The sequence below is a fragment of the Maniola hyperantus genome, chromosome 5 (genome assembly GCF_902806685.2).
Source record: "Maniola hyperantus chromosome 5, iAphHyp1.2, whole genome shotgun sequence".
NCBI classification, from domain to species: Eukaryota; Metazoa; Arthropoda; class Insecta; order Lepidoptera; family Nymphalidae; genus Maniola; species Maniola hyperantus.
The window spans coordinates 15,790,105-15,814,078 of NC_048540.1; the positions used below are offsets into that span (position 1 = coordinate 15,790,105).

The following is a 23,974-nucleotide window of genomic DNA, read 5'->3' on the forward strand; positions in this document are numbered from 1 at the left end:
AATATTGTAAGTACTTTTTTATTCCTGATGATACAAATTTTTGGAAGACTTATACTAATTTTATAAAATAATATAAGATTATAACCAAGACTGGGTTCAAGAGTTTAACTTTTTCTTTACAATTTGTATAAATCTTGAAACGAAACCGTTTTAAAAATAATGAAAAAGTTAGTAGCCCTGATAAATATTTTGATAATTTAAAATATTGTTAAAAGTTACACTTTTAAACACCAGTCTGATAAAAAAATTACAAGTTTTGCTATCAATCTAATATATTTTAATATCATTGATATTGTATAAAATTCCGATCAATTCCATTAATAGTGACTGCATTATGATTAACTTTCATTGTTACAAGTAAAAGTAGTTAGGTACTTACAGAATAGGTTACAAATTGCTAACTTATCCTACTTAACTAAAATGGCAACGGATATTACTACCTTTTATAACATCATTAGAAATCGATAACAATTCCAAATACAGATCCAAATAGCGGTATAAAATAGGTAAGTAAAACTATTAATTTTTGTCAGACATCAATAAAATAAGAGATTTGAATTGTTATTCCAATTTAAAAAAATATTTACACAATTTCAGTTTTCATTGGGTTTAGCGTTGCGTGGATCAATAAAGCTGTATTCGTGTATTCGTTATGGTTTAGTCGGTACTTAACGACGAGTTGAGTACCGACTAAACCATAACGAATAGACTAAACCTACAGATTCATTAATAGTTACTGACTACGCTAAAACTCTGTACCTATCAAAATATGTTTCAATATATCAATATACTAGCCCCCTTAATAATAACCTTGTTTAGCGATTGTTCAGTTAAACATTGTTCTATCTTTTTTTTTTGAATATCAAATCACTGATGACAGAAAAAAATTAATCGGTGTGTAACTATTCACTTGCTAAACAACGTTTATTTGTAAGGCAGTAGAAATATATCGCAACCGAACATATTATTACAAAATTAACTATTTCTTGGATCTGTTGAATCTGTATATTGCTTGGATACCTTTATTAGCTCGAGAATACTTTCTAAATCCAGTTTAACAAAGATGTCGTCAAATCTTAGGCTAAAAGCTTACAGCTTTACCGTACAGCTTACTTAGAGCTTTGCTGTACAGCTCTACCGTAGTTGCTGGGGACTCTGTCTTCGGGGTTCTTGGGGACGGTGATGGAGACGGGGTATTGTATTTTGTAGAAGAATCCACGAGGGGGACCCTGCGAAAGATATAAATGTTATTTTAAGATAATACACTGGCACAGATCAGGCTACAGAATTAAAAATATTATGAATTCTGTGGCCCCATAAATATCTCAAAGACGCAAATGATTGGACGATAATATAAGGGGGTGGACAGGGCTTAGTTACCCAAAGTTAAAAGAGGCGGCTTTAAATAGAGAAGCTTTACGCATGAAGACCTCCAAACTTCGTTTCGAAGAAGGCACGCGATCATGATGATGATGATAAGATTTAAAGAGGGATCTGTGTTTCAATTTCGAGCACTCATCTCTAAATTTTTGCAGTTAGGTATGTGCGTTTTAAGCAGTCACATATCACCTGCTTTAACGGTGAAGGAAAACATCGTGAGGAAACCTTCGTGCCTGAGAGTTAACCACAACGTTCTCAAAAGTATGAAAAGTCTGCTAATTTTCACTTGACCACGTGGTGGACCTAAGAAGTTTTCATTCTGAGCACTCAAATAAATAAGTCAATGAGCAGTCAAATACTTAACATGAGTCTCCTACCCATATTCAGAAATGCAAATCAATATGGCTTCGCTCAGCTCGGACATCGTATTGATGTAGTACTCTCGCCGTTTGTGACAAACATCTCTTCATACTTGTCGGGTTTAGTCGAGGAGGGGTACGAAGGGAGGGGGCCCTGAGGGTTTTTGTAGTACGCCTTGGCCTCGCACGCCTGACCGGGGGGAGCGACTACGGCGTGGCTCAGCTCAGACGTCATATTGCTGTAGTAGTCTCCCTATTTGTAATAAACATCAGTTCAACTTACAGTAGGTTCAGGCTCTTCATACTTGTCGGGTTTAGGCGAGGAGGGATATGATGGGAGCTGGCCCTGAGGGTTGTAGTACGCCTTGGCCTCGCGCGCCTGGCCGGGGGCAGCAACCACGGCGTCGCTCAGCTCGGACGCCGCAGGCTGGAAGTCGTATTGCTGGTTGTAGTTGTTGTAGTACTCTCCCCTGTAACAAATAGATACAAAATTGATTGATTGAAAAAAGTGGTGATAGCTGTTAAGACGTTGGCCTCCTAATCGGGAGTCCAGGGTTTGATCCTGGGTTGTATGATGATGATGCATCATGATCAAGCCATCACCGGCTCACTGCTGGCCACACAGATAAGCTTCTGTTATCTATGGCTGACCACGGGTCTCCTCTCAGAATAAGAAGGCTTTGACCATAGTTCGTGGTGAACTATGGCCAAACCAAGCTGGCCAAGTGCGAATTGGTAGACTTCACACACCTTTGTGAACATTATGGAGATCTCTCGGGCATGCAGATTTCCTCACGATGTTTTACTTCACCGTACAAGCAAGTGATATTTAATTGCTTAAAGCGCACATAACTTCAAAAAGTTAGGGGAGCGTCCGGCTCATGATTTTAGGTCAATGGGAAGCAGCCTATAGCTTTTGATTTTCTTGACGGGTCTTGACAGACACGACAGACATACAGACAGATAGAGAACAAAGTGTTTTTATAAAGGTTCCTTTTTATTTGGAGATACGGAGCCCCAAAAAATAGAAACTAGATAAACTCTTAAGAAAGCTCAGAGTCACTCAGCCGGGAATGGAGAGAGCTATGCTTGGAGTTTCTCTACGTGATCAAGTCAGAAATGAGGAGATCCGTAGGAGAACTAGAGTAACCGATATAGCTCAACGGGTTGTGAAGCTGAAGTGGCAACGGGCATGGCACATAGTTCGGAAAACCGATAGACGTTAGGATCCCAAGATGCTAGAATAATGACCTCGTACTGGAAGGCGCAGCGTTGGAAGACGCTCCCACTAGGTGGACGGACGACATCAGACCAGTCGCAGTGAGCTGCTGGATGGTGGTGGCGCAAGACCGTAGCGTGTGGAAGTCCCTACAAGAGACCTATGTCCAGCAGTTGACGTCTATCCGTTGATGATGATGAGATAAACTTACAGTGGGTCAGGGTTCTGGCGGGCAGCAGCGGCAGCCTCCTGCCAGGCCTTCTCGTGAGCGAGACGAGCTTCTCTCACATCCTCAGCCTCTTCCACTGGCTTCAGGACCACCTTGGGGATGTTGTCCTCCTGGTGGAAGCCTTCGCTGTCGGACCAGTAGCGGACCTGAGGATATAAAAAAAAAATTGATTAAAATATATAATACTAGCTGATGCCCGCGACTTCGTGCGCACTGATGTTAAGTTACCTTGATAAGCTCGTCGTTATCGCCCTTGAAGGTGTAGGAGCCAGTGACGTCACCGGAACGGATCCTGTTCTCAACCTTCGCTGACTCGGGGGTCTCATAGCCGTACGCGTAAGCGCCGAGGCCGTCTTGGCCGTGGTATTGAACTGCGTCATATACCTTTAAAATAAAATAATATGAATCTTCTTCTTCTATAATATAAAAATGAATCACTAATTAATGTGTTTCTCATCGCAAATCTCGAGTAGGTACAGCTGAACCGATTTCGCTATTTTTTTTTTAATAATATTCCTTGAAGTACGAGGGTGGTTCTTACGGAGAGAAAAATTTAAAAAAAATCCTGAAAAAGAATCGACTGTTAGGCGGTACGAAGTTCGTCGGGGCAGCTAGTTTTTAATAAAATTGTATGCCCACAACTAAAATCGTGCTTTTGACATGAAATTTGACACAAAAAGTTAAAATGGCGCGTGAGGAGTTAAGCGTTATTACAATTGTTTTTGTGTCGTCCGGATTCTAACAGATTCTTGTTTGCCTATAAACATTTTATGCATAAGAGCATAAAAAGCTATTTTAGTCCGCTTACAGCCAGCATAAAGAAGTACTTTACGAGCATGAGAAGTGAAAAACATATGTATTTTGTCTTACCTCTTCGACGAAGTCTTCAGGGTTTTCGATTTCGTGTCCATTTCTCCAGTAGTGGCCGAGAGTGGGGCCGGCTTCCGCCGAGCGAAACCTAGGGTCGTCGTACCGGACCTAAAACCAAAACAAAAATGTAGGTATTAAGTCAAATGAGTCCCCCCCCCCCCGATAAAAGACGCCCTAAGCACGTCCTTAACGACCCCGACGATCAAATCATGACCGACAATGCACCCTATCTCGTAGGGCTACACAATTCAACCTCATCACAGCGTCTTCGCCGGCGAAGACGAGGTCCCCGATTTCTAACGTCACTCGGACGTGGACTCACGCCACGGCCTCGGGGGCGTACGGACTAACCAGTAGTCCAACACCTCCTCCTCCACCTCACACTCCACCCATCCCAACGTCAGCCTAAGCCGTGGTCCGAGCCTCACAGGAGGCGCCCTTAGGAGGACGTTGCCCCCCGACCTCTCAAATTATTTCTTTGAGCCCTAGGGCTCACCTCCAGGCGGAGCTTCGCGCTCGCCAATCCCCCCCGGTGACGCTGTAGCGGCCAGTAGGGCCTACGCAGCATAGTCAATCCGAAACAACACAAAAAAATCAAATGAGTTGCAGGGAGCATATATGCACTTCATTTCACAAAGAATCCAAAAAGGTAATCATACTGAACGATCTTTATAATATTTCCTACTAGATGATGCCCGCGACTTCGTTCGCGTGGATTTAGGTTTTCAAAAATCCCGTGGGAACTCTTTGATTTCCCGGGATAAAAGTAGCCTATGTCCTTCCCCGGGATGCAAGCTATCTCTGTACCAAATTTTATCAAAATCGGTTGAACGGATGGGCCGTGAAAGGCTAGCAGACAGACAGACAGACACACTTTCGCATTTAGAATATTAGTATGGACTAAGTATCACTAGTATTAAAGTACTATGCTAGGACCTGTAGTTATTATTATTGTGAAATAATGTCAGTCATGCAATTAAATGATAAGATATTTCAAAATGTTAAGGGTGCTCATTAGTGACTGTTTTATAGACTTTTTAGGGTTCCGTACCTCAAAAGAAAAAACGGAACCCTAATAGGATCACTTCGTTGTCTGTATGTCTGTCTGTCTGTCAAGAAACCTACAGGGTAGGTACTTCCCGTTGACCTGGAATCATGAAATTTGGCAGGTAGGTAGGTCTAATAGCTGATATTCGGGAAAAAAACTGAAAACCGTGAATTTGTGGTTATATCCGACAAAAATAAATAAATTGTGGTCTACTAATAAGAATTAGTATTTTCAATTTTCGAACTAAGATAACTATATATTAAGTGAGGTATCATATGAAAGGTCTTCACCTGTACGTTCTAAAACAGATTTTTATTTATTTTTATGCATCATAGTTTTTTAATTATCGTGCAAAATGTCGAAAAAATACGACTGTAGTATACGGACTGTAGTAAGAAGAGCGCCTTGAGAGTAAAGTTTAAAATAAATAAAAATACTAACCAACGGATTTGTAGCAATGCGACCAGACAGCTTGGGTTCCGTGAAGGGAGGGCTGTTCAGATACTTCTGGGCTTCTTCAGGCGACAGGTCCAGCTCTATGAAATTGTGGGAGATGCCATCCGGAGGTGCCGCTGCGGATAATACGACCTGAAAAAGATATGACAAGTATGTTATTATATTATTTCAAAGCCCGTTTCACTGGAGTAAGCATTATATTCACTACCCATATTAGATACTCATTAGGAATGCGAAAGTGTGTTTGTTTATCTTAAAATCAAGCCGAAACAAAACAACGGATCGAAGTGATTTTTTTGCATGGATATAGTTAAACACCTGAAGAGTGACATTGGCTTCTTTTTATCCCGTTTAACGGTAGATCTTACGGTACTACTTCCTAACTTCGGATCCTACTTTTTAAGATTTCTTTTTGTAACCTGTCATTTGTGTTTTTGTGGTGCAATAAAGTATATATATACATACATACATACATATATAAAGTCGCTTATAGTTAAGTCTAAGCAGTACGACGACCTCCCTGGCGCAGTGGTAAGCGCTGTGGTGTTATTAGTGGGAGGTAGCGGGTTCGTTTCCCGGCAGGGGTTTGGAATTTCATAATTTCATAATTTCTGGTCTGGCCTGGTGGGAGGCTTCGGCCGTGGCTAGTTACCACCCTACCGGTAAAACCGTGCTGTCAAGCAATTTAGCGTTACGGTACGAAGCCGTGTAGAAACTAAATGTGTATGGGTTTAATAAAAACTACCATATTACTCCTTCCAGGTTAGCCCGCTTCCATCTTAGACTGCATCATCACTTACCACCAGGTGAGATTGCAGTCAAATGCTAACTTGTATCGGAATAAAATCTCAATCAATTTATATCAGTCTTTCGTTATTCAGAAACAAATTTAAGAAATAATAAGAATATCATTGTAACTCCTAAAATCGTATGAATTGAGGAAAACACGCAAAGTACTTAAACACTAATCAGGAACCGGTTTGATTTGCATGAACATTTCTCAGACCTTGGTTTTGATGATTTTAACCACCATCCGATGATTTTAATTGTGACTAATTAACACAAATTATTTTAAGATCTTTAATACTATAGTAACTCTATCTATCTTTGGCGTCTTTTATCGAGAGTTACATTTCTGTTCCGTTTGCCGTAGAGCCCCTGAGGCCATGGAGTCTTAGTGCTAAAAAAAATTACTCTGGTGACAGAAGGGCTGGCTCATGTTTTGCGCAACGGATCAGCCTGGCTCTCCAGCGCGGAAATACAGCCAGTATTCTCGGCACCATTCCACGCGGGCATGATTTGTATAGTGTGGATAAGGCTAGCTTTAAGTTTTATTATATTTTCTTTGGTTATAAATTGCCTTTTTTTTGTTACTAAAAATAATATATTTTCTGGTTAATTTGACTTGGGAAAGAAGAATAGGAACGGCATTCCGAACCACTGGTAAATTATTTTGACGATTCAAAGGCACTTGTAAAAGTTTTATTTGAATAAAAACAAATATAATAAATAATAATAAAAGTTTTTTATTTTCAGGCATAAAAAGCCCATACCCATACACATTTAAAAATAACAATAAATTTGTTGTAATTTTTTTGATAAAAATAAACTTACTGTAATTTTTTTGACTATTATATTTGGAAATCAAACCCATCCTATGCTTTACGTGACTATTCATAGAGCTACCGTCAGACTATTAAATCAGTATATAGACTTAGATTAGGTATATATACAAGTTATTAATGATGTAATGTTTACGTTTTAGTTATTTACCATTAGTTCTTTAGTTATTCATATGCCATGTGATAATTTGTATTACCTAGGCAATATTATTTTATATTTATTGTTTATCTTCATCATGCCACGTGTGCGATATCTATCTACTAGTATAAGTACCGGATACATAATATTAAGCTGTGATAGTCCAGTGATTAGGACGTCCGCCTCCTAATCGGAGGTTGGGGTTCGATCCCGGGCACGCACCTCTAACTTTTCGGAATTATATATACATTTTAAGCAGAAGGAAAACATCTTGTGGAAAACTACATGCCTGAAAGTTCTCCATAATATTATCAAAGGTATTTGAAGACTGCCAATCCGCACTTTCCAGCGTGGTAGACTATGGCCAAATCCCTTCTCACTCTGAAAGGAGACCCGTGCTCTTTAGTGAGCCGGCGATGGGTTTATCATGATATCGATGGTGAATTTTTCAAAACTGTAAAGTTAGAATGGTAACGTATTGAAAAAAATTGCCGTACCTAACCTATACATTGATTTTATCTAGTATCTAACTAGAAGAATCTTATTACTTATCTTAATCTATGATTAACTTATTTGCAGGAATCAACTCCATGATGATGATGATCAACCCATTGCCGGCTCACTACATACTATAGTAACTTGAAAAGTAATAATTAATTTTAATATTCAATAGTTATTTATGTAACTTAATTTATCTTCCCTAAATCAATACGACATCGCGTCCTAATAAATTAGGTACTTTCTTTATTACTAACAATAATATTATCAAAAAATATCCAGACCAGTTTGAAAATGCGCTAAATTCTGGTCTTGCGTGCTAATAATTTACACGATTTCATATTATAAGAAGTCATTAAAAAAATCGTAAAATTTTGATGTGAAATAATATTGAATCTTGTAGTAGGTATTTTTAGAAGCGAGCATTTCCCTCATCTGTGACCGCCACCCCATACATAACAGGTTTTTAATAAGAAAAGCCCGTGTGATTTCTTAATATTATTTGTAGAAAATTAAGTGGTGGTATTTAACCAGGGTTGCACCCATCATAAGAGATAACAGATCCCATCAAAATTTAATCCTCTTTGACATTAATCCCATGAAATGTTGTAAGAGTTGAGAACCTTGTAGTAATTGAAGTTACCATGACTTTGATTTTACTTCAGCGTAAGCGTAAGCTTCAAACGTAAGCGTATCTAATTTAATTTTACACTAGATAATATACTTATACAAATTAAAAAAGATATACAAATTCAAAAAATCGGTCAAGTGCGAATAACACGAAAGGTTCCATACAATCGTATAAGAAATAAAACTTTTTTTTTAAATTTTAATTTTCATGGCGGCCATTTTGAAATTTTTATTCCTTACTAATTGTTGTTATAGCGGCAATAGAAATGCACATTCTGGGAAAATTTCAACTCTCTACCTATTACGGTTCACGAGATATAGCCCGCTGATAAATAGACACTCGGCCGGTCAGCGGAAAAATTTATAACTACCGACCCGCCCCGGCTTCGCACGGGTAGCTTATTACAATTTAATACGGATTTCATAGGGTTCTCTTATTTCTTTTATAAATGTGTATGTTACTCAGGAATAATGTAGCTTTCTACTGGTTAAAGAATTTTCAAAATCGGTTTAGTAGTTTCAGAGATTACCCCATGCAAACAAACTTACAAACTTTACCTCTTTATAACCTTAGTATACCTAGGTAATTTATATGAAACTAGCCGACGCCCGCAACTTCGTCAGCGTGTCCCGCAAAAACTCTTTGGTTTTCCGGGATAAAAAGTAGTCTATGTCACTCTCCAAGTCTTTGACCCATGCAAAAAATTACTTCAATCCGTTGCTCCGTTGCGACGTGATTGAAGGACAAACCAACAAACAAACACACTTTTGCATTTATAATAAGGGTACTGATACCTACCATACCACCCACAGAGAGTCTTTAAGTACCTATCGTTTTATTTTATTTTTCTGATTTTTTCAATCAAAAGATGCTGACAATTTATTGGATCGTAGGTTGTAAGCAATCTGACACAAATAATTTATAAGCCATGTCCCAATGTTTTTTTATTGCTTTTTTATACAAAATTTATTTTTTTGGGATTTCCGCCTAACTTGCTAGAGCCAACATAATATTATTACCATTGTTATCTTCTTACTACTTAACTATCATTATAAAGTATGAGGAACTATAGAACTGAGCTGGATGCGTAAATGCTTTGCTCGAAAATGATCTGCTACCGGAAGTTAGCAGAGCATAATTCTAACTGCGATTTGATTGGTTAAATCCCCAGAACTATCTTTAAAAATTACCAGAAATTATAGAACTCTTCTGCATGCGAATAGAACTCCTTTTTCGTCATGGTGACATCGTGAGCCACTCGTCTTCGTGAAATTCAAAACTATAGCAAGTGGTGATGCAGCCTAAGATGACGATTCGAAACTAGTCGGGCTAACGTCGACTAAACACGTGGGTAAAGCCGGGTGTGAGATATGTAGGTATAATGGAAATCACTCACGATAGTTTAAACGCTAAAACAGCCTAAGATGGCTCAACTATCAAAAGACCAATAAATTCCTGAAAGGCCGGCAACGCATTGGTGGTTCCTCATATTATGTTCATGGGCGGCGGTAATCATTTAAAATCAGGTGACCCGCTTGCTCGTTTGCTCGCCATTTTTATTTTTTAAAAAAAGAAGAGTTTGCTTTTGTGACTTCACATAATGACGTAAACTGGCATAACATGGCGTGCCAGACATTCGAACGCCTTGCTACGTAGTTATTAATGAATGACTCACATATGAATATGAATTTGAATTTACGAATAATTACCATAATCGTGTGGAGTACGCAACTCCAATATAAGATCCGCATACAAAAATATCGGTGACATCGATGAGGCGATTTACTTCGTGACCGCGTAATCTTTTATCGAACAAAAAATCCGCCAAGCGCGCACTAAACTTATTTGAATGGGTTCCGTATAGGTATAAATAACGACGTCACAACTTTTATGTCCAAAACCAGTCCAAAACGCTTCGGAACGAGAACCTGCTTTTGTTTTATCAACTACAAGTTAGCCCTTGACTGCGAACTCACTTGATGGAAGCGATTATGCAGTCTAAGATGGAAGCAGGCTAACTTGGAAGGGGTATTTTTGAAGCCCTTGTGAAATGTTAGGATGCTCACGGACGTAGTTGTAACCTCCGCATGGATTTATGTTTTTAAAAATCCCATGGGAACGCTTTGATTTTCCGGGATAAAACATAGTCTATGTATGTCTCCTCTCCGGGGTTTAAGCTATCTTTTCATTAAATTTGGATTAAATCGGTTAAACGTATGGGCCACAAAAGATAACAGACAGACGGGCAGATATGAGTATGGATAAAGACGGGCAGATAACATTATTTATTTTATTTAGCAAAAAAAATTACGAGACATTTCACCGCGATTAATAACCTCATCCGGTGACAGAAGGGCTGGCTCATTTTTTGCGCAACGGATCAACCTGGCTGTCCAGCGCGGAAATCCAGCCAGTTTTCTTGGCACCATTCCACGCGGGCATGATTTGAGATAAGGCTAGCTTTAAGTTTTATTGTAATATTTTCATTAAATTAAAAAAATATGTTATTGTAAATAACATTATGTTACGCAGACACTAGTCAAAAAAACATATTGTTTTTGTTTTAAAGATGACCGAAACATTTTCTTAAAATCACTGAATCATGATTATATTCGACTTTATAATTATAGTGAGTTTGACTATTCACGGAACTACCTATTATACATATCTAATAATATTATATTCATATCCCTTCTGATGTAAAAACACAAGTAGGTATTATAATTAATTGCGGTGTAGATAACACGATACCTTTATAATAAAAAGTCGGCTAAGTGCGCGTCGGACTCGCACACGAAGGATTCCGTACCATACACGAAATAACACTTTTATTTCATGGCGGCTATTTTGAAATTTCTGTTATTTTTTGTTAGGTATAGCCAGATAATATAATCTATTAATAAATTAACTTATGCTCGCGACTTTGTCCGCGCAGCCTACACCAAACCCCTATATTACCCCTTCAGGGGTTGAATTTTCGACAATCCTTTCTTAGTGGATGTCTACGTCTAATAACTATCTGCATGCCAAATTTCAGACCGATGCGTCGAGTAGTTTGAGCTGTGCGTTGATAGATCAGTCAGTCAGTCAGTCAATCACTTTTTCCTTTTATATATTATGTAGATTGATTATCTCTGTTATAGCGGCAATAGAAATACACATTTTGTGAAAATTTCAATTCTCTGTTTATTACGGTTCACGAGATATAGGTAGAGCCTGCTGATACACGGACGGAAGGACGGACGGACGGACAGCGGATGCTTAGTAATAGGGTCCCTTTAGCACCCTTGGGGTACGTTAGTACATACCTAATAGTTCAATGCCTTGGGTACGGAACGCTAAATTTGTATATTGATTATTTTGTCACGATCGATGCGATGTCTTGGAAACTTGGATTATTATATTTTAAAGTTTCGGATGTCATTGTGAGAAGATGACTACCCATTATTAAATGTGTGTGTTTGTTTGTTGGTTTATTGGTTTGTTGGTTAGTCCTTCAATCAAGCCACAACAGATCGGCGTGATAGTTTATATCGTTTTACTAGGTAGGTACCTACTTGTTTCTATAGCGTTTTAGTTATTGTATAAAATTATATATTTGTAGAAGATTTTTGGTTTTAGTTACAAAACATTATACTTTTTGTTAGATAATAAAAAATATTTCCAATCAACACCAATTAAACCTCTATTATTATATTATTAAAGTATGATTTTTATTGATGTACCTACCTACCGATAATTTAATATAGTAGGATTTTTTACCTTATACGTAGGTATACCTACCTAGTTTAGATCAATTTATAATATCCTTGTCGGTTATAAAATAAACCACTTTTTGTTTCATTTAATAATTAACACGATGATGATAATGTAATTATAGCTTGTACACTGTATGAAGTATACTATCAATATTATTCAGAAAAAATTTTCATCCTTTAACCTTGGAATGACCCGGATAAAACCTCGACAAAACGAAGGAAATTCAAAAATAAAAAATGTCAATCGCGTCAACGCTTTGCGTCATCATTCCTTATACGCATGGCTAGGGTCTGGAATACTCTTCCTAGATCAGTGTTTCCTGTCAATTATAATCCGGGTATCTTTAAAACAAGAGTGAATAGGCACCTTCTAGGCAAACGCGTTCCATCTTAGGCCACATCATCACTTTCCATCAGGTGTGATCGTGGTCAAGCGTGCGCCTATATCGAATAAAAAAAAAAAAAAATGTCAGATCATTAGTTTTGGAGATCTAAATATATAAAAGGGAAAGGTGACTGACTGACTGACTGACTGACTGATCTATCAACGCACAGCGCAAACTACTGGACGGATCGGGCTGAAATTTGGCATACAGATAACTGTTATGACGTAGGCATCCGCTAAGGATTTTTGAAAATTCACCCCCTAAGGGGGTGAAATAGGGATTTGAAAATTGTGTAGTCCACGCGGACGAAGTCGCGAGCATAAGCTAGTTATTATAATAAAATTAGTATAAATAGGTAGTAGGAGGTAGGAGTATTTCACTACCAGACCTACAGAAAAATATTTTACCTACCTACCTACTTACCTCATTACCTAGTTAATTAATTTAAAAAAACATGTTTCCTTAGTTTTACATTCTGACTTCTTAAGTTAAAGCTACACAAACGAACTCATAGGCAAAAGCTAGCAAGATGGTAGGTATAAATAAGTACACGTCAACTCGCCCGCAGCGGGTTAGCGCGGGGGCTGTGCGGGTGTGCGGGGCGCCCCCACCCCGATTGCCATCTCGACCTGTCGTGAACATATTCTTATCTCAAAAAGGATGTTCAACCTTCCACAAAAATAATTCTTTACACTTTCATAATGATGTTTCCTTGTTTATTCATTATTGACACGCTGACATTGAGCAAATGTTGGCAAAAATGTCACAAAACCGGTCAAAATTACTGTGTTGAGTTAAATCATCATTTTTCGCGAGAATTTTCACATTGTTCACTGCAAGGTGGAGGTCAGGACTTCGGTCTTGTATCCGTGAACACGTGAGTATATTTCACAATTTTAAATAACCTACACTCATTACACTCACTTCTAACTTTAGTTCAACCCATGGCCGGTCCACTTCTGACCTAGGGGTATCACAATGATAAGGGATTAGGCCACAGCCCGCCACGCCGCGCTGTCCCAGACTTCACACACCTTATGGAGAATTAGGTAGTAGGTACCCATTATGGAGAACTCTCAAGTTTTCTCACGATGTTTTCTTTCACCGTTAAGCATGTGATATTTATAAATAAATAAATAAATAAATAAATAAAACGTTTATTTTTCAATTATCTAGCTACACACATACATGGATTTGATCTTGAATAAATTTGCGTGCTTGTTGACATAAGCATATACAATATTAAAAATGGTACAAGATCAAGATCATATTTAATTGCTTGAAACCATCGATATAAATGACAAGATACGAACAAAATTTTTCACGGTTTAGAAACCAAATAAATCAGCGCCACCTCTTAGAACCACCCGTTTGAAATCCTTAGGTCACTGAGATTGCATTGGTGCATGAGCACCAATGAGTCGGTGTCATTTTGTTTGTTCAATAACCCTGTCCATACGAAGCATACGAAGTAATATGATTATAAGTCAATGCTTACAACGCACCTACGCGTAAATTATATCCAAAGGTGCGTGCTCGGGATCGAACTCTAGACCGCCCGAATCGGAGGTCGAATATATTAACCACTAGGCAAGCACAGCGTCGGCTTAAAAGTAGTTTAAAATACCTAAGACAATTTTAGCGTTTGTACGTCAAAACTCTATTTCCTACAAATCGACCAAGTAAATTGCAAATATTATCAGTTTTCGAGGTTGTTCCAACTCCGTGACTTCCGATGTTATTATGTTCCATTGCATAACAAATGTAATTATATTATGGTAATAAGGTATTTTACTACTACTAAATTACCTAATGTTATTAAACTCATACACCGATTATTAAAATAGAAAATAGAGATAAGTAATTTTATCTTCCTATAACTTTAACATAAAAATACGTTAGCCATTCTTATGTTTAGGGGAACTCTTTAATTTACCGCAGTAAAAGTAGCCTATATCCTTCCTCGGGATGTAATAAACATCGAAATCGGTTGAACTGCTGGGCTGTGAAAAGCTAGCAGACATACCGACAGACAGACAGACACACTTTCGCATTTATAATATTATTAGTATAGATATTGCGCGGCCAATAATAAGTTAATGTACAATAAATATTATACTTAAATAGGTAGCTAATTACTTAAACAACTTTACTTTGCGAAGACGAGTTTGTTTTTTATACTTAATAAAATCTATTTGTAGATGCTAAAGCCACTTTTTAGGGTTCCGTACCTCAAAAAGAAAAACGGACCCCTTATAGGATCACTTTGTTGTCGGTCTGTCTTTCTGTCAAGAAACCTACAGGGTACTTCCCGTTGACCTAGAATCATGAAATTTGGTAGGTAGGTAGATCTTATAGCTGAAATTTGGGAAAAAATCTGAAAACCGTGAATTTAGGGTTATATCACACACAAAAAATTAAATTGTGGTCATGAATTAATAATTAGTATTTTCAACATTCGAAGTGAGCGACTATATCAAGTGGGGTATCATATGAAAGGTCTTCACCTGTGCATTCTAACAGATTTTTATTTATTTTTATGCATCATAGTTTTTGAATTATCGTGCAAAATGTCGAAAAAATACGACTGTAGTACGGAACCCTCGTTGTGCGAGCCTGACTCGCACTTGGCCAGTTTTTTCTGATACTGTAGGTAACTAGTTTTACATGATATTATTTTAAATCGTTGATAATATAACAAAATATAAATAAAGTTCATAAAAAAATATATATTGATTTTTATTTAGGTACCTAGGTATTTCTTGTCTAGGTAACTAACTTGTTTTTAATAAAGTGGCTCTTGGAAAATATATCATTTACAAAAATGATAATAATAATAATCTCGTAGTGCATCCCTTCAGATTCGAATCCCATCCCATCCCATCCGATTTTCAATTTTGAATACAAAGATAGGATTCGTCCTAGTTACTTAAAAATTATTACAATAAAAATATTGGCTAAAATCCTTTTAACACAATTTATTTATGAAATGTGCCTACATGGTTCTCCAAAATTAGGATAGATATTTTTATATTCATACCTACCTATAGAAGCTTTATACTATAACTTTTTTCCATTGAATTATTATACAACGTACAATTCCTGAAATCGAGAGTAATAATATAATGTTCATTGATGCATTCAACATATTCCTACTTGAAAAAGCCTACTATAAAATAAACGACTATTCGCGATTAATCCAGCGTCGTCTCCCTGCTAAAATTGCTGTGCCCCAACGGGTTATATATAGACTATATTAGTTATTATAATATATGTTCAATGATTATGTAATTAAATAATATTGAAATGCATTGAATAAATAAATTATGATAAAATCATTTCCTTATTATTATTTATTCAACAATTTCACAAAAAAGTAAACTTTAATTAATCGCAAAATATAATTTATTAAATAACTGTTTGTTGTACTTAAATTGTTAATATTACCCCCTACGCAATGTTCTCAGTGGTTAAATAAATAAAAATCACTTACGGCAACCGCCAAAAAAGTTCCGAGATGCAGCATCTTCAAAAAGCTGCTGCAATATTTTTGTCACACAAGAAAGACCTCACAATTCAAAATACAACGGAAAGATGCGCGGACTCATCTCCTATATACCGCCACAGCCTCCCATGACGTCACGACCCCCCGCGACCCCCCGCGGATACACCGCCAAACCCGTTCCGAGACTCATCTTCACTACAGCCGACCTGTATTACGAAACTAGCGATTGATACTTTGTCATCATCGCAATCGTTATTTTTGGCTTAATACCCATCATGATCATCAACCGATAGACGTCCACTGCTGGACATAGGTCTCTTGTAGGGACTTCTACATTCCACAGTCTTGCGCCGCCTGAATCCAGCGGCTCCCTGCGACTCGTTTGATGTCGTCTCTCCACCTAGTGTAGGGGTCTTCCGACGCTGTGCTTTCCGGTGCGAGGTCGCCATTTCAGCACCTTAATATCCAAAAGGCTTTAGTCCAGCAGTGGACGTATATCGGATGAGACAACGACGACGATGACATGGTAAAAGTAATAGCCTTTTACAATCAATCTACTGAAATACGCGCTCCATCTTAGGCTGCATCATCACTTGCCACCGTCTAATTGCACTCAAGCGCTAGTCTTTAAATTAAAAAAGAATTAACGGCACCACTCTATTGGCAAAATAAAAATTGGCATTTCAGTACTCTACAGTCTTGTTCATGAAATGCCTTATTTCATACTGTTCACATCCACCACGTTTCCAAAATGTGAGTGAATGAACAAATCGCAAAATTATTCACGAAAGAAGCAGATTTTGACAAAATTTTATTTGGTTTAAGCGTGGTAAATTAAAAAAAACTCATAATTATTATATACCTACCTACCTACTTACTTAGTGACTGAGACCAGATGGAAGGGCCGTGGCTTTTTTGTGAGGATTGAGGCATTCGGCTAATACGCCATTATGACTTTCTTTCATGAATCGTGATACTGTAGGGCGATTGTCTGAAACCTGCGTCAGTCATTATTACAATCTCAATTGTTCTGATTGGCTGAATTTGTGCGATTCTTGTTGCAACAATGCATTGCAGCCAATAGTGAGCGAGCATTAACCAATCAGAGATGATTGCGATCGTGAGATCGTAGCTGTCATTCTCCCTCAATCGCGCAGCTGATGTTCAAACTTAGGCATTTTAGCTAATTATTAATAAAACTCTCGAAAAATAAGTCGAGAGTCTTTCGATCGAATAGATTGCGATCATCGCATTGATCATTGATTGCATTCAAGATTCGTAGTACACCGGCTGACCTCTGTTTGGTTTACAATGCAGATTATCTAGCAAAAACTAGAATGTTCATGTTTCGAAACGGCAATGGATTGTAAACTGTGATGTGTTGTTTATTTATCTGTTTTTCGTAATGTCGACGTCGAATGTCCATGGTTATTAATACGTCATTATCGATGGCAATAATTTGTCTGCTTATAGATTCTGACTCGTATGGTCTGTTCTTTCTGCGTCGTATTCATCATTGCTGAGGGTCATGGCCTCTTCCCAGTAATTAATGGTAGAGGTTTTCGAGGATAGTAATGCGATGAACTCCCAGATCCTCCTGCATCTACCTAGGACTTAGGTATCACTCGACTGAGAGTGCGATAGGTGCCTATCGACTTTATTTCCCCGTTGCTGCTCATTGGTGGACAACTGCCTCGATATAGGATGCCTCGACATTCGACTACGGATGACGAGGTCCTGGCTTCGATTCCCGGGTCAGGCCAAAAGTAGATATTGCTATTGGGTTTTTTCTCAGTAGGTACTAGCTCGGAGTTCGGAAATTGGTGGTGTGGAAACCCCGTTCAAGTCCTGCTCCTGACCTCTCTCCGGTCGTGTTGAATTTATTGGGCTATGAGAGTGAGGGAATAGAGAATGCACCTGTGTTTGCGCACACGTAAGGAATTTCACCCTCACCATCTGGGTGTCTGGTGCACTTCGACCGTCCGCTGCGCCAGATCCTTCTTTCCACGCACGTGCAAACTGTGGAACCAACTCCCATCGGCGGTGTTCCCACTAGATTATAACATGGGGTTATTCCAGGGGCGGACCAACAAATTCCTAAAAGGCCGGCAACGCATCGGCGGCTCCTCTGGTGCTGCAAATGTTCATGGGCGGCGGTAACCACTTAACATCAGGTGAACCGCCTGCTCGTTTGCTCGCTATATCTATTAAAAAAAACAAAAAAAACATATCTTCTGTGCAATTAGCTAATCTCATCGAAGATTGGCTCATGGCTGCCGTGGCCGAAATTTGGTCGGGTGAACATTATTATTAACTTGCACTGCAGCGGTTGTTTTCCTCTTTGGCAACTATCTTGATAAATAGAATTTTAAACTATCATCCTAGCATAAAGCACGCTGAAAACAGAGTCGATAAACCTATAAATAATTGTCTATTGGTATTAGGAAAAAGGATAAAGATTAATGAAACGTATAGCAAAAAGTAAAACAAGAATATCTCGCCACAGGATAAGTAGCGGAAACCAATCGAATTTGCGAGCAATCGGCCCATTTATCGCTAACCTGCTCAGCCTCCGGGCAAAAACTTGCAAATTACTCAAATAAGGCCCAAAGATTGGCACGACAACCAAATATCTGCATCAACTCTACCAATGATTTTTACATAATATCACAACTGTACAGACATATACCTATTAAGTAACTAGCTGATGCCCGCGACTTCGTCCGCGTGGAATTAGGTTTTTTAAAAATCCCGGGGAAACTCTTTGATTTTCCGGGATAATAAATATAGCCTATGTCACTATCCAGGTCTTTATCTATACCCATGCAAAAAAATCATGTCAATCCGTTGCACTGTTGCGACGTGATTGAAGGACAAACCAACAAACCAGTAAGCCAACAAACAAACACACTTACGCATTTATAAGGGTATAAGGGTTGCCTACTTATCACTGGAGCTATGAGCACCTCTCCGGGGGCAGCGCTAGAAGCTCTTCTCTACTTACCTCCTCTCTTCCTGTATTTGACGAAGGAGGCGAGAATGGGCATGTATAGGCTGATTAGCCAAGGAAAGGTGAATTGGCTATCTAAAACACTGAGAGACTTGCAGAACTCAGTACTCGAGATTCCAGTTTTGGGAATGCCGTCAGACACGATGATCCCAAAATACAACTTCCAAAGATCCTTTTCTGTGGAAATCCCAGATAGGGAGGATTGGACAAACAACAAAATCACATGGCCATCGGGCTGTTTGAAATGGTTCACCGATGGCTCAAAGTCAGGCAAAGACGTAGGATGTGGAATCTATGGAGAGAAACCCAGGATCAAACTGTACCATAACCTGGGGGCCTATACATCTATTTTCCAGGCGGAGGTATACGCCATAATAATATGTGTGGAAACCATCCTGCAACACAACCACGTCAATAAAACGATTTACATTCATTCGGATAGCCAAGCAGCTCTTTCAGCTTTGTCTTCAGAGGTTGTTAACTCGAGACTGGTTGAAAACTGCAGAGTAAAATTAAACACCCTGGCCCAACACAACAGGGTGGTTCTAAGATGGGTGCCAGGGCACGCTGGAATAGTAGGCAACGAAAATGCGGACATTCTGGCAAAATCAGGCGCAAAGGCACGTCAGTTAGGCCCAGAGCCTGTCTGCGGTATACCTAAAAGCCTGGTTCAACTCACCCTTCTAACCTATTGCTACTATGACACACTCAACCGCTGGAGAAACTTGCCAGGGTTAAACCACTCGAAAGCGCTGGTTAAATCCTTCAGCAAGAAGGTAGCATCTGAGGTGCTGTCGCTTAACAGAAGTAACATGTGCATCCTGGTGCGAGCTTTAACGGGTCACTGTGGCCTGAAAAGGCACATGTATAACCTTAAGCTCCAGGGCTCGGACATCTGCAGGCTGTGCCACGAGTCTCCCGAGACTCCGATGCACATTATCTGCTTCTGCCCTGCTCTGATGCACAAACGTAGCGTCCACCTAGGGAGACACATCATTTATCCGGAGGATGTTACTTCAATTCCAGTCAAGAAGGTGCTGCTGTATCTGGCGGCCACAGGATTTGATAAGGAAGTGTGAAGTGGAGGCAAACACAATAGATCGGAGACGGTCGCAGTGATTCAGGGATAGTAAGGACCTGTATAGCCCCAAAGAAGAAAGAAGAAGAAGAAGAAGGGTATAAGGGTACTGATTATACCTACTACGCTATTAAACTATTATCAAAAAACCGGCTAAGACCCAAGTGCGAGTCAGACTCGCGCACCGAAAGTTCCGTACTATAGTCGTATTTTTTCGACTACTTATTTTTAAAAACTATTATGCTTAAAAATACATAAAAATCCTTTCATATGATACCCCACTTTGTATAATAATCTTACTTTGAAAGTTGAAAATACTACTTAATTGTTTGTTCATGAACACATTTTAATTTTGTTTGTGATGTAACCACAAATGCACGGTTTTCGGATTTTTTCCTTTACTTGATATTATAGATACTAGGTACAAAGGGTCCTAAACTTTTGAATTTAAACTAATATCATATAAGTATACCTAGTTACCTAACAGGAAATCAATGCTTCTTAAAACATTTTAAGGCGTTTAGTCACCCTGAAACCTTATTGAATAAGACCACAAAATAAATAACACCTCACCATATATTTCAAGGCCCTGCGATTTGATATTATTATTATCATGCTCATATTTCAGGGCGACGTCCTTAGCCACTGTATTTGTAATATTCACCGACATTCCAGACGGAGGCTGTGTCTTTAAGAAGAAAATTCCCTACACAATCTACCTACACATAATCTAGTACGAATCTAGAAACCTTCAAGACAAGAGTGAATAGGCATCTTCTAGGCAAGCGCGCTCCATCTTAGGCTGCAGCATCACTTGCCATGTTCATGTCTTATTGCAGTCTATGAAAGAAGTCTACCTACTTATAAAAAAGTCTAGTCTATCCCTCCCTTATCTCTTATCCCTTATTATAAATGCGGAAGTGTGTTTGTTTGATGGTTTGTCCTTCAATCACGTCGCAACGGTGCAACGGATTGACGTGATTTTTTGCATAGGTATAGATAAAGACCTGGAGACTATTGAAATTGCTTGAAGCTTGAAGCTGCCATCGAGCAGTTAAGCTAACTGCTCGATGGCAGCTTCAAGCTATTGACTCTGACTGCAAGAGCGGTCCGTATATGTTGATCACTGGCTAACCGCTCGAGCAGTCCGTGTATGGCCGGCCTTAACAATCTCTAAATCATCAAACCTATTGTACTAATGGTTACATCTCACTTCGTAGATGAGCCGATAGAACTCAGCGGGCTACTTCGACCACGAGTCTGGTTGCGAGTACGATATAGATAAGTAAATGCTAATTTTAAGCCACGATTGCGGTTTACCCATCCCGATATGTCACATGCAAAGGTCGATGAGTGTGCAAAGTTCAAACTGCCCGGGTAAAGTTAACTTTGCACTATAAAACAGATTCTTTCCAGATTTCCATATGATTTTACTGAATCAAAAGTTGTTTTACATCTGAAAAAACCCTGTGGTAGATCATCAACATCATCATATCAGTCGAGGACGTCAACTTTTGAACATAGATTTTGTAGTTTGATTGTGGTAATAGCACAAATTACGTTACAACACGCATCGTAATTGAATAAAAACTCTTCTTGGTACATCAATGGTTCTTCTTCTCAATCGTTCACTCTTGACAGAGTGGTCGTGGCTATGAATTCTTCACTGCTGCTCGTGCGATCTCCCTCCACATCAATGGTTAGATACGAGTATATATGGCACGCGTAAGTCTGTAAAGTACCTACTTGTCCAAAATGAAGACAGCAGGTTAAGCAGACAGACGTTTCAATAAGGAAATTGGGAACTCTATCCAGAAATTCTAAGCTTTTCCCGGACAGTATATTCTTCGCAGAGCCTGCGCACTTTTCCCGTAGCAGATACGATAGACGCGATTATTATCAAGAACGCGTAAAGTTCAAGGTGACCATTGAGAGACCACGTGGCGCAACAGGCTCCAACGGTCAAAGGCACATTGCCTGAGAGTTGACCACATAATAGAAAGCTACGGGACTCGTTTTGTATAGAATATCGAATACTATCTGCTCGCCTTTATCGTAAAAAGACTACGATGGATTCAATCAAATACTGCTTTTTACACAACTGCCCAAAAAAACTCGTCAATTGTGAATCGGCCTCGCACCGGAAGGGTTCCGTGCACAAGATATTATTATAACACTAATTTGTGCTTTTGAAAATTTCAACTCTCTATCTAGGTATTACAATTTGACTATGAGTAGTGTGATAGCCTAACGGGAAATCGATTCCGGGCACGCACCTCTAACTTTTTGCGTTTTGAGTAATTAAATATCACTTGCTTTAATCGTGAAGGAAAACATCGTGAGGAAACCTGCATGCCTGAGAGTTATCCATAATGTTCTCAAAGGTGTGTGAAGTCTATCTATCCGCACATGGCCAGCGTGGGAAACTATGGCTAAAACCTTACTCACTCTGAGAGAGGAGACCCGAGACCCGTGCTCTGTAGTGAGCCTGCGATGGATTGATCATGATAATGATGATGATGAGTAGTCTTAGCATGTATGCCTCTCTTATAGAGAGTTACATTTTTGTGCCGTTTGCCGTGGAGACCCTGGGGCCATGGAGTCTTAGTGCTAAAATTTTTTTACGAGACATTTCACCGCGATTAATAGCCTCATCTGGTGACAGAAGGGCTGGCTCATTTTTTGCGCAACGGATCAGCCTGGCTGTCTAGCGCGGAAATGCAGCCAGTATTCTTGGCACCATTCCACGCGGTCATGATTTATATGGTAATTAGATAAGGCTAGCTTTAAGTTTTATTGATTTGTAATATTAAAAAAACTTAGCATGTTTTTCATCAGATTTTTCGTCTTTAGGTACATAATTAGTCTTTGTATTCGGTCCAGAAACAACATGGGCAACAGTGAGTCAGTCCGTGCTACACACTTCCAAAGGCCTGATGCAACAGCAGACACCATGGAGGATGATCAGCCTCAGGACCACCACATCAGCATATCCAATAAAATGGTAACTAAATATTGCTCTAGTGGCTAGCATGTTCGACTGCAGATGACGAGATCCTGCGTTCGCTTCCCGGGTCGGGCAAAAATTGTTAGGTAGGTATTGGACTTTTCTGTTAAGAAAATTTTTAGCAAGGTAGGTTAGCTCGGAGTTAGGAAGCTTTTTTAATTATTCAGATACAAATTTAGCCCTTGACTGCGATTTCACCAGGTGGTAAGTGATGACGCAGTCAGAGATGTAAGTGGGCTAGCTTGGAAGGTTGGTTGGTTGGGTTGGAGGGTTTACGGTGAAATTTGTAGATGAGTTATATCTTAGTGCTGACCCCCACGTTTAGCGGTTATCATCTTATTAGGCTGTATTAAAGTGATTTTTTCCAGGTGGAACGACTTGTAGAAGACGCTACTTTAACAGCTGGAATAGACACTGGTGCGTCCAATCCAAGAGGCGATTTCAAGGAGAAGATGTTCATTGAGAAACTCAAAGCTTTGGATGAAAACCATACCGAGAGATTTGGGTAAAATCATTAATTTTGATTGTTCAATTCAAACCCGTCTGTCTCATTCTGAGAGACCTCTGTTCGAAAATGGAATCCCCTCAAGCTTCCGTTTTTTCGACCAATTACAATATTGGAACCTTCAAAAGAAGAGAGAATAAGCATCTTTGCGGTAAGCGCACTCCACTTTACTGCATCAAGAGACATGCAAGCTGAATGGGCAGGGCACATAGTTCGTAAAAACCGATAGACGTTGGGGTCCCAAGGTGCTGGAATGGCGACCTCGCACCGGAAG

General features: G+C 39.1%; 3 protein-coding genes across 7 annotated transcripts in view; 1 reads left to right on the top strand and 2 right to left on the bottom strand.

Annotated features, from left to right (window-relative positions):
* LOC117982115 (uncharacterized) lies at positions 1–16,235 on the bottom strand. Its single transcript, XM_069498807.1, has 7 exons — positions 16,089–16,235; positions 5,547–5,693; positions 4,058–4,165; positions 3,416–3,571; positions 3,170–3,333; positions 2,023–2,209; positions 1–1,229 (listed from the first exon to the last, which is right to left on the bottom strand). The coding sequence occupies exons 1-7, from the start codon at positions 16,119–16,121 to the stop codon at positions 1,110–1,112; spliced, it is 915 nt and encodes a 304-aa protein (XP_069354908.1). The 5' UTR covers positions 16,122–16,235; the 3' UTR covers positions 1–1,109.
* LOC117982155 (tubulin alpha chain-like) overlaps positions 1–23,974 on the bottom strand; it is a 205,313-nt gene that overhangs the window by 28,314 nt on the left and 153,025 nt on the right. The gene's annotated exons all lie outside the window — the stretch shown is intronic.
* The window catches only part of LOC117982116 (uncharacterized), a 19,056-nt gene continuing 6,936 nt past the window's right edge, over positions 11,855–23,974 (top strand). Inside the window, exons 1-4 of one of the 5 annotated variants that reach the window (XM_069498818.1) lie at positions 11,855–11,996; positions 21,409–21,467; positions 23,070–23,192; positions 23,564–23,700. In XM_069498818.1, coding sequence (XP_069354919.1) covers positions 11,903–11,996; positions 21,409–21,467; positions 23,070–23,192; positions 23,564–23,700 — 413 coding nt within the window. In that variant the 5' untranslated portion in view covers positions 11,855–11,902. Of the gene's footprint in view, positions 11,997–13,327; positions 13,473–21,408; positions 21,474–23,069; positions 23,193–23,563; positions 23,701–23,974 lie in introns of those variants that run through there. The other 4 variants (XM_069498820.1, XM_069498819.1, XM_069498821.1 and 1 more) reach the window with 4 other exon arrangements.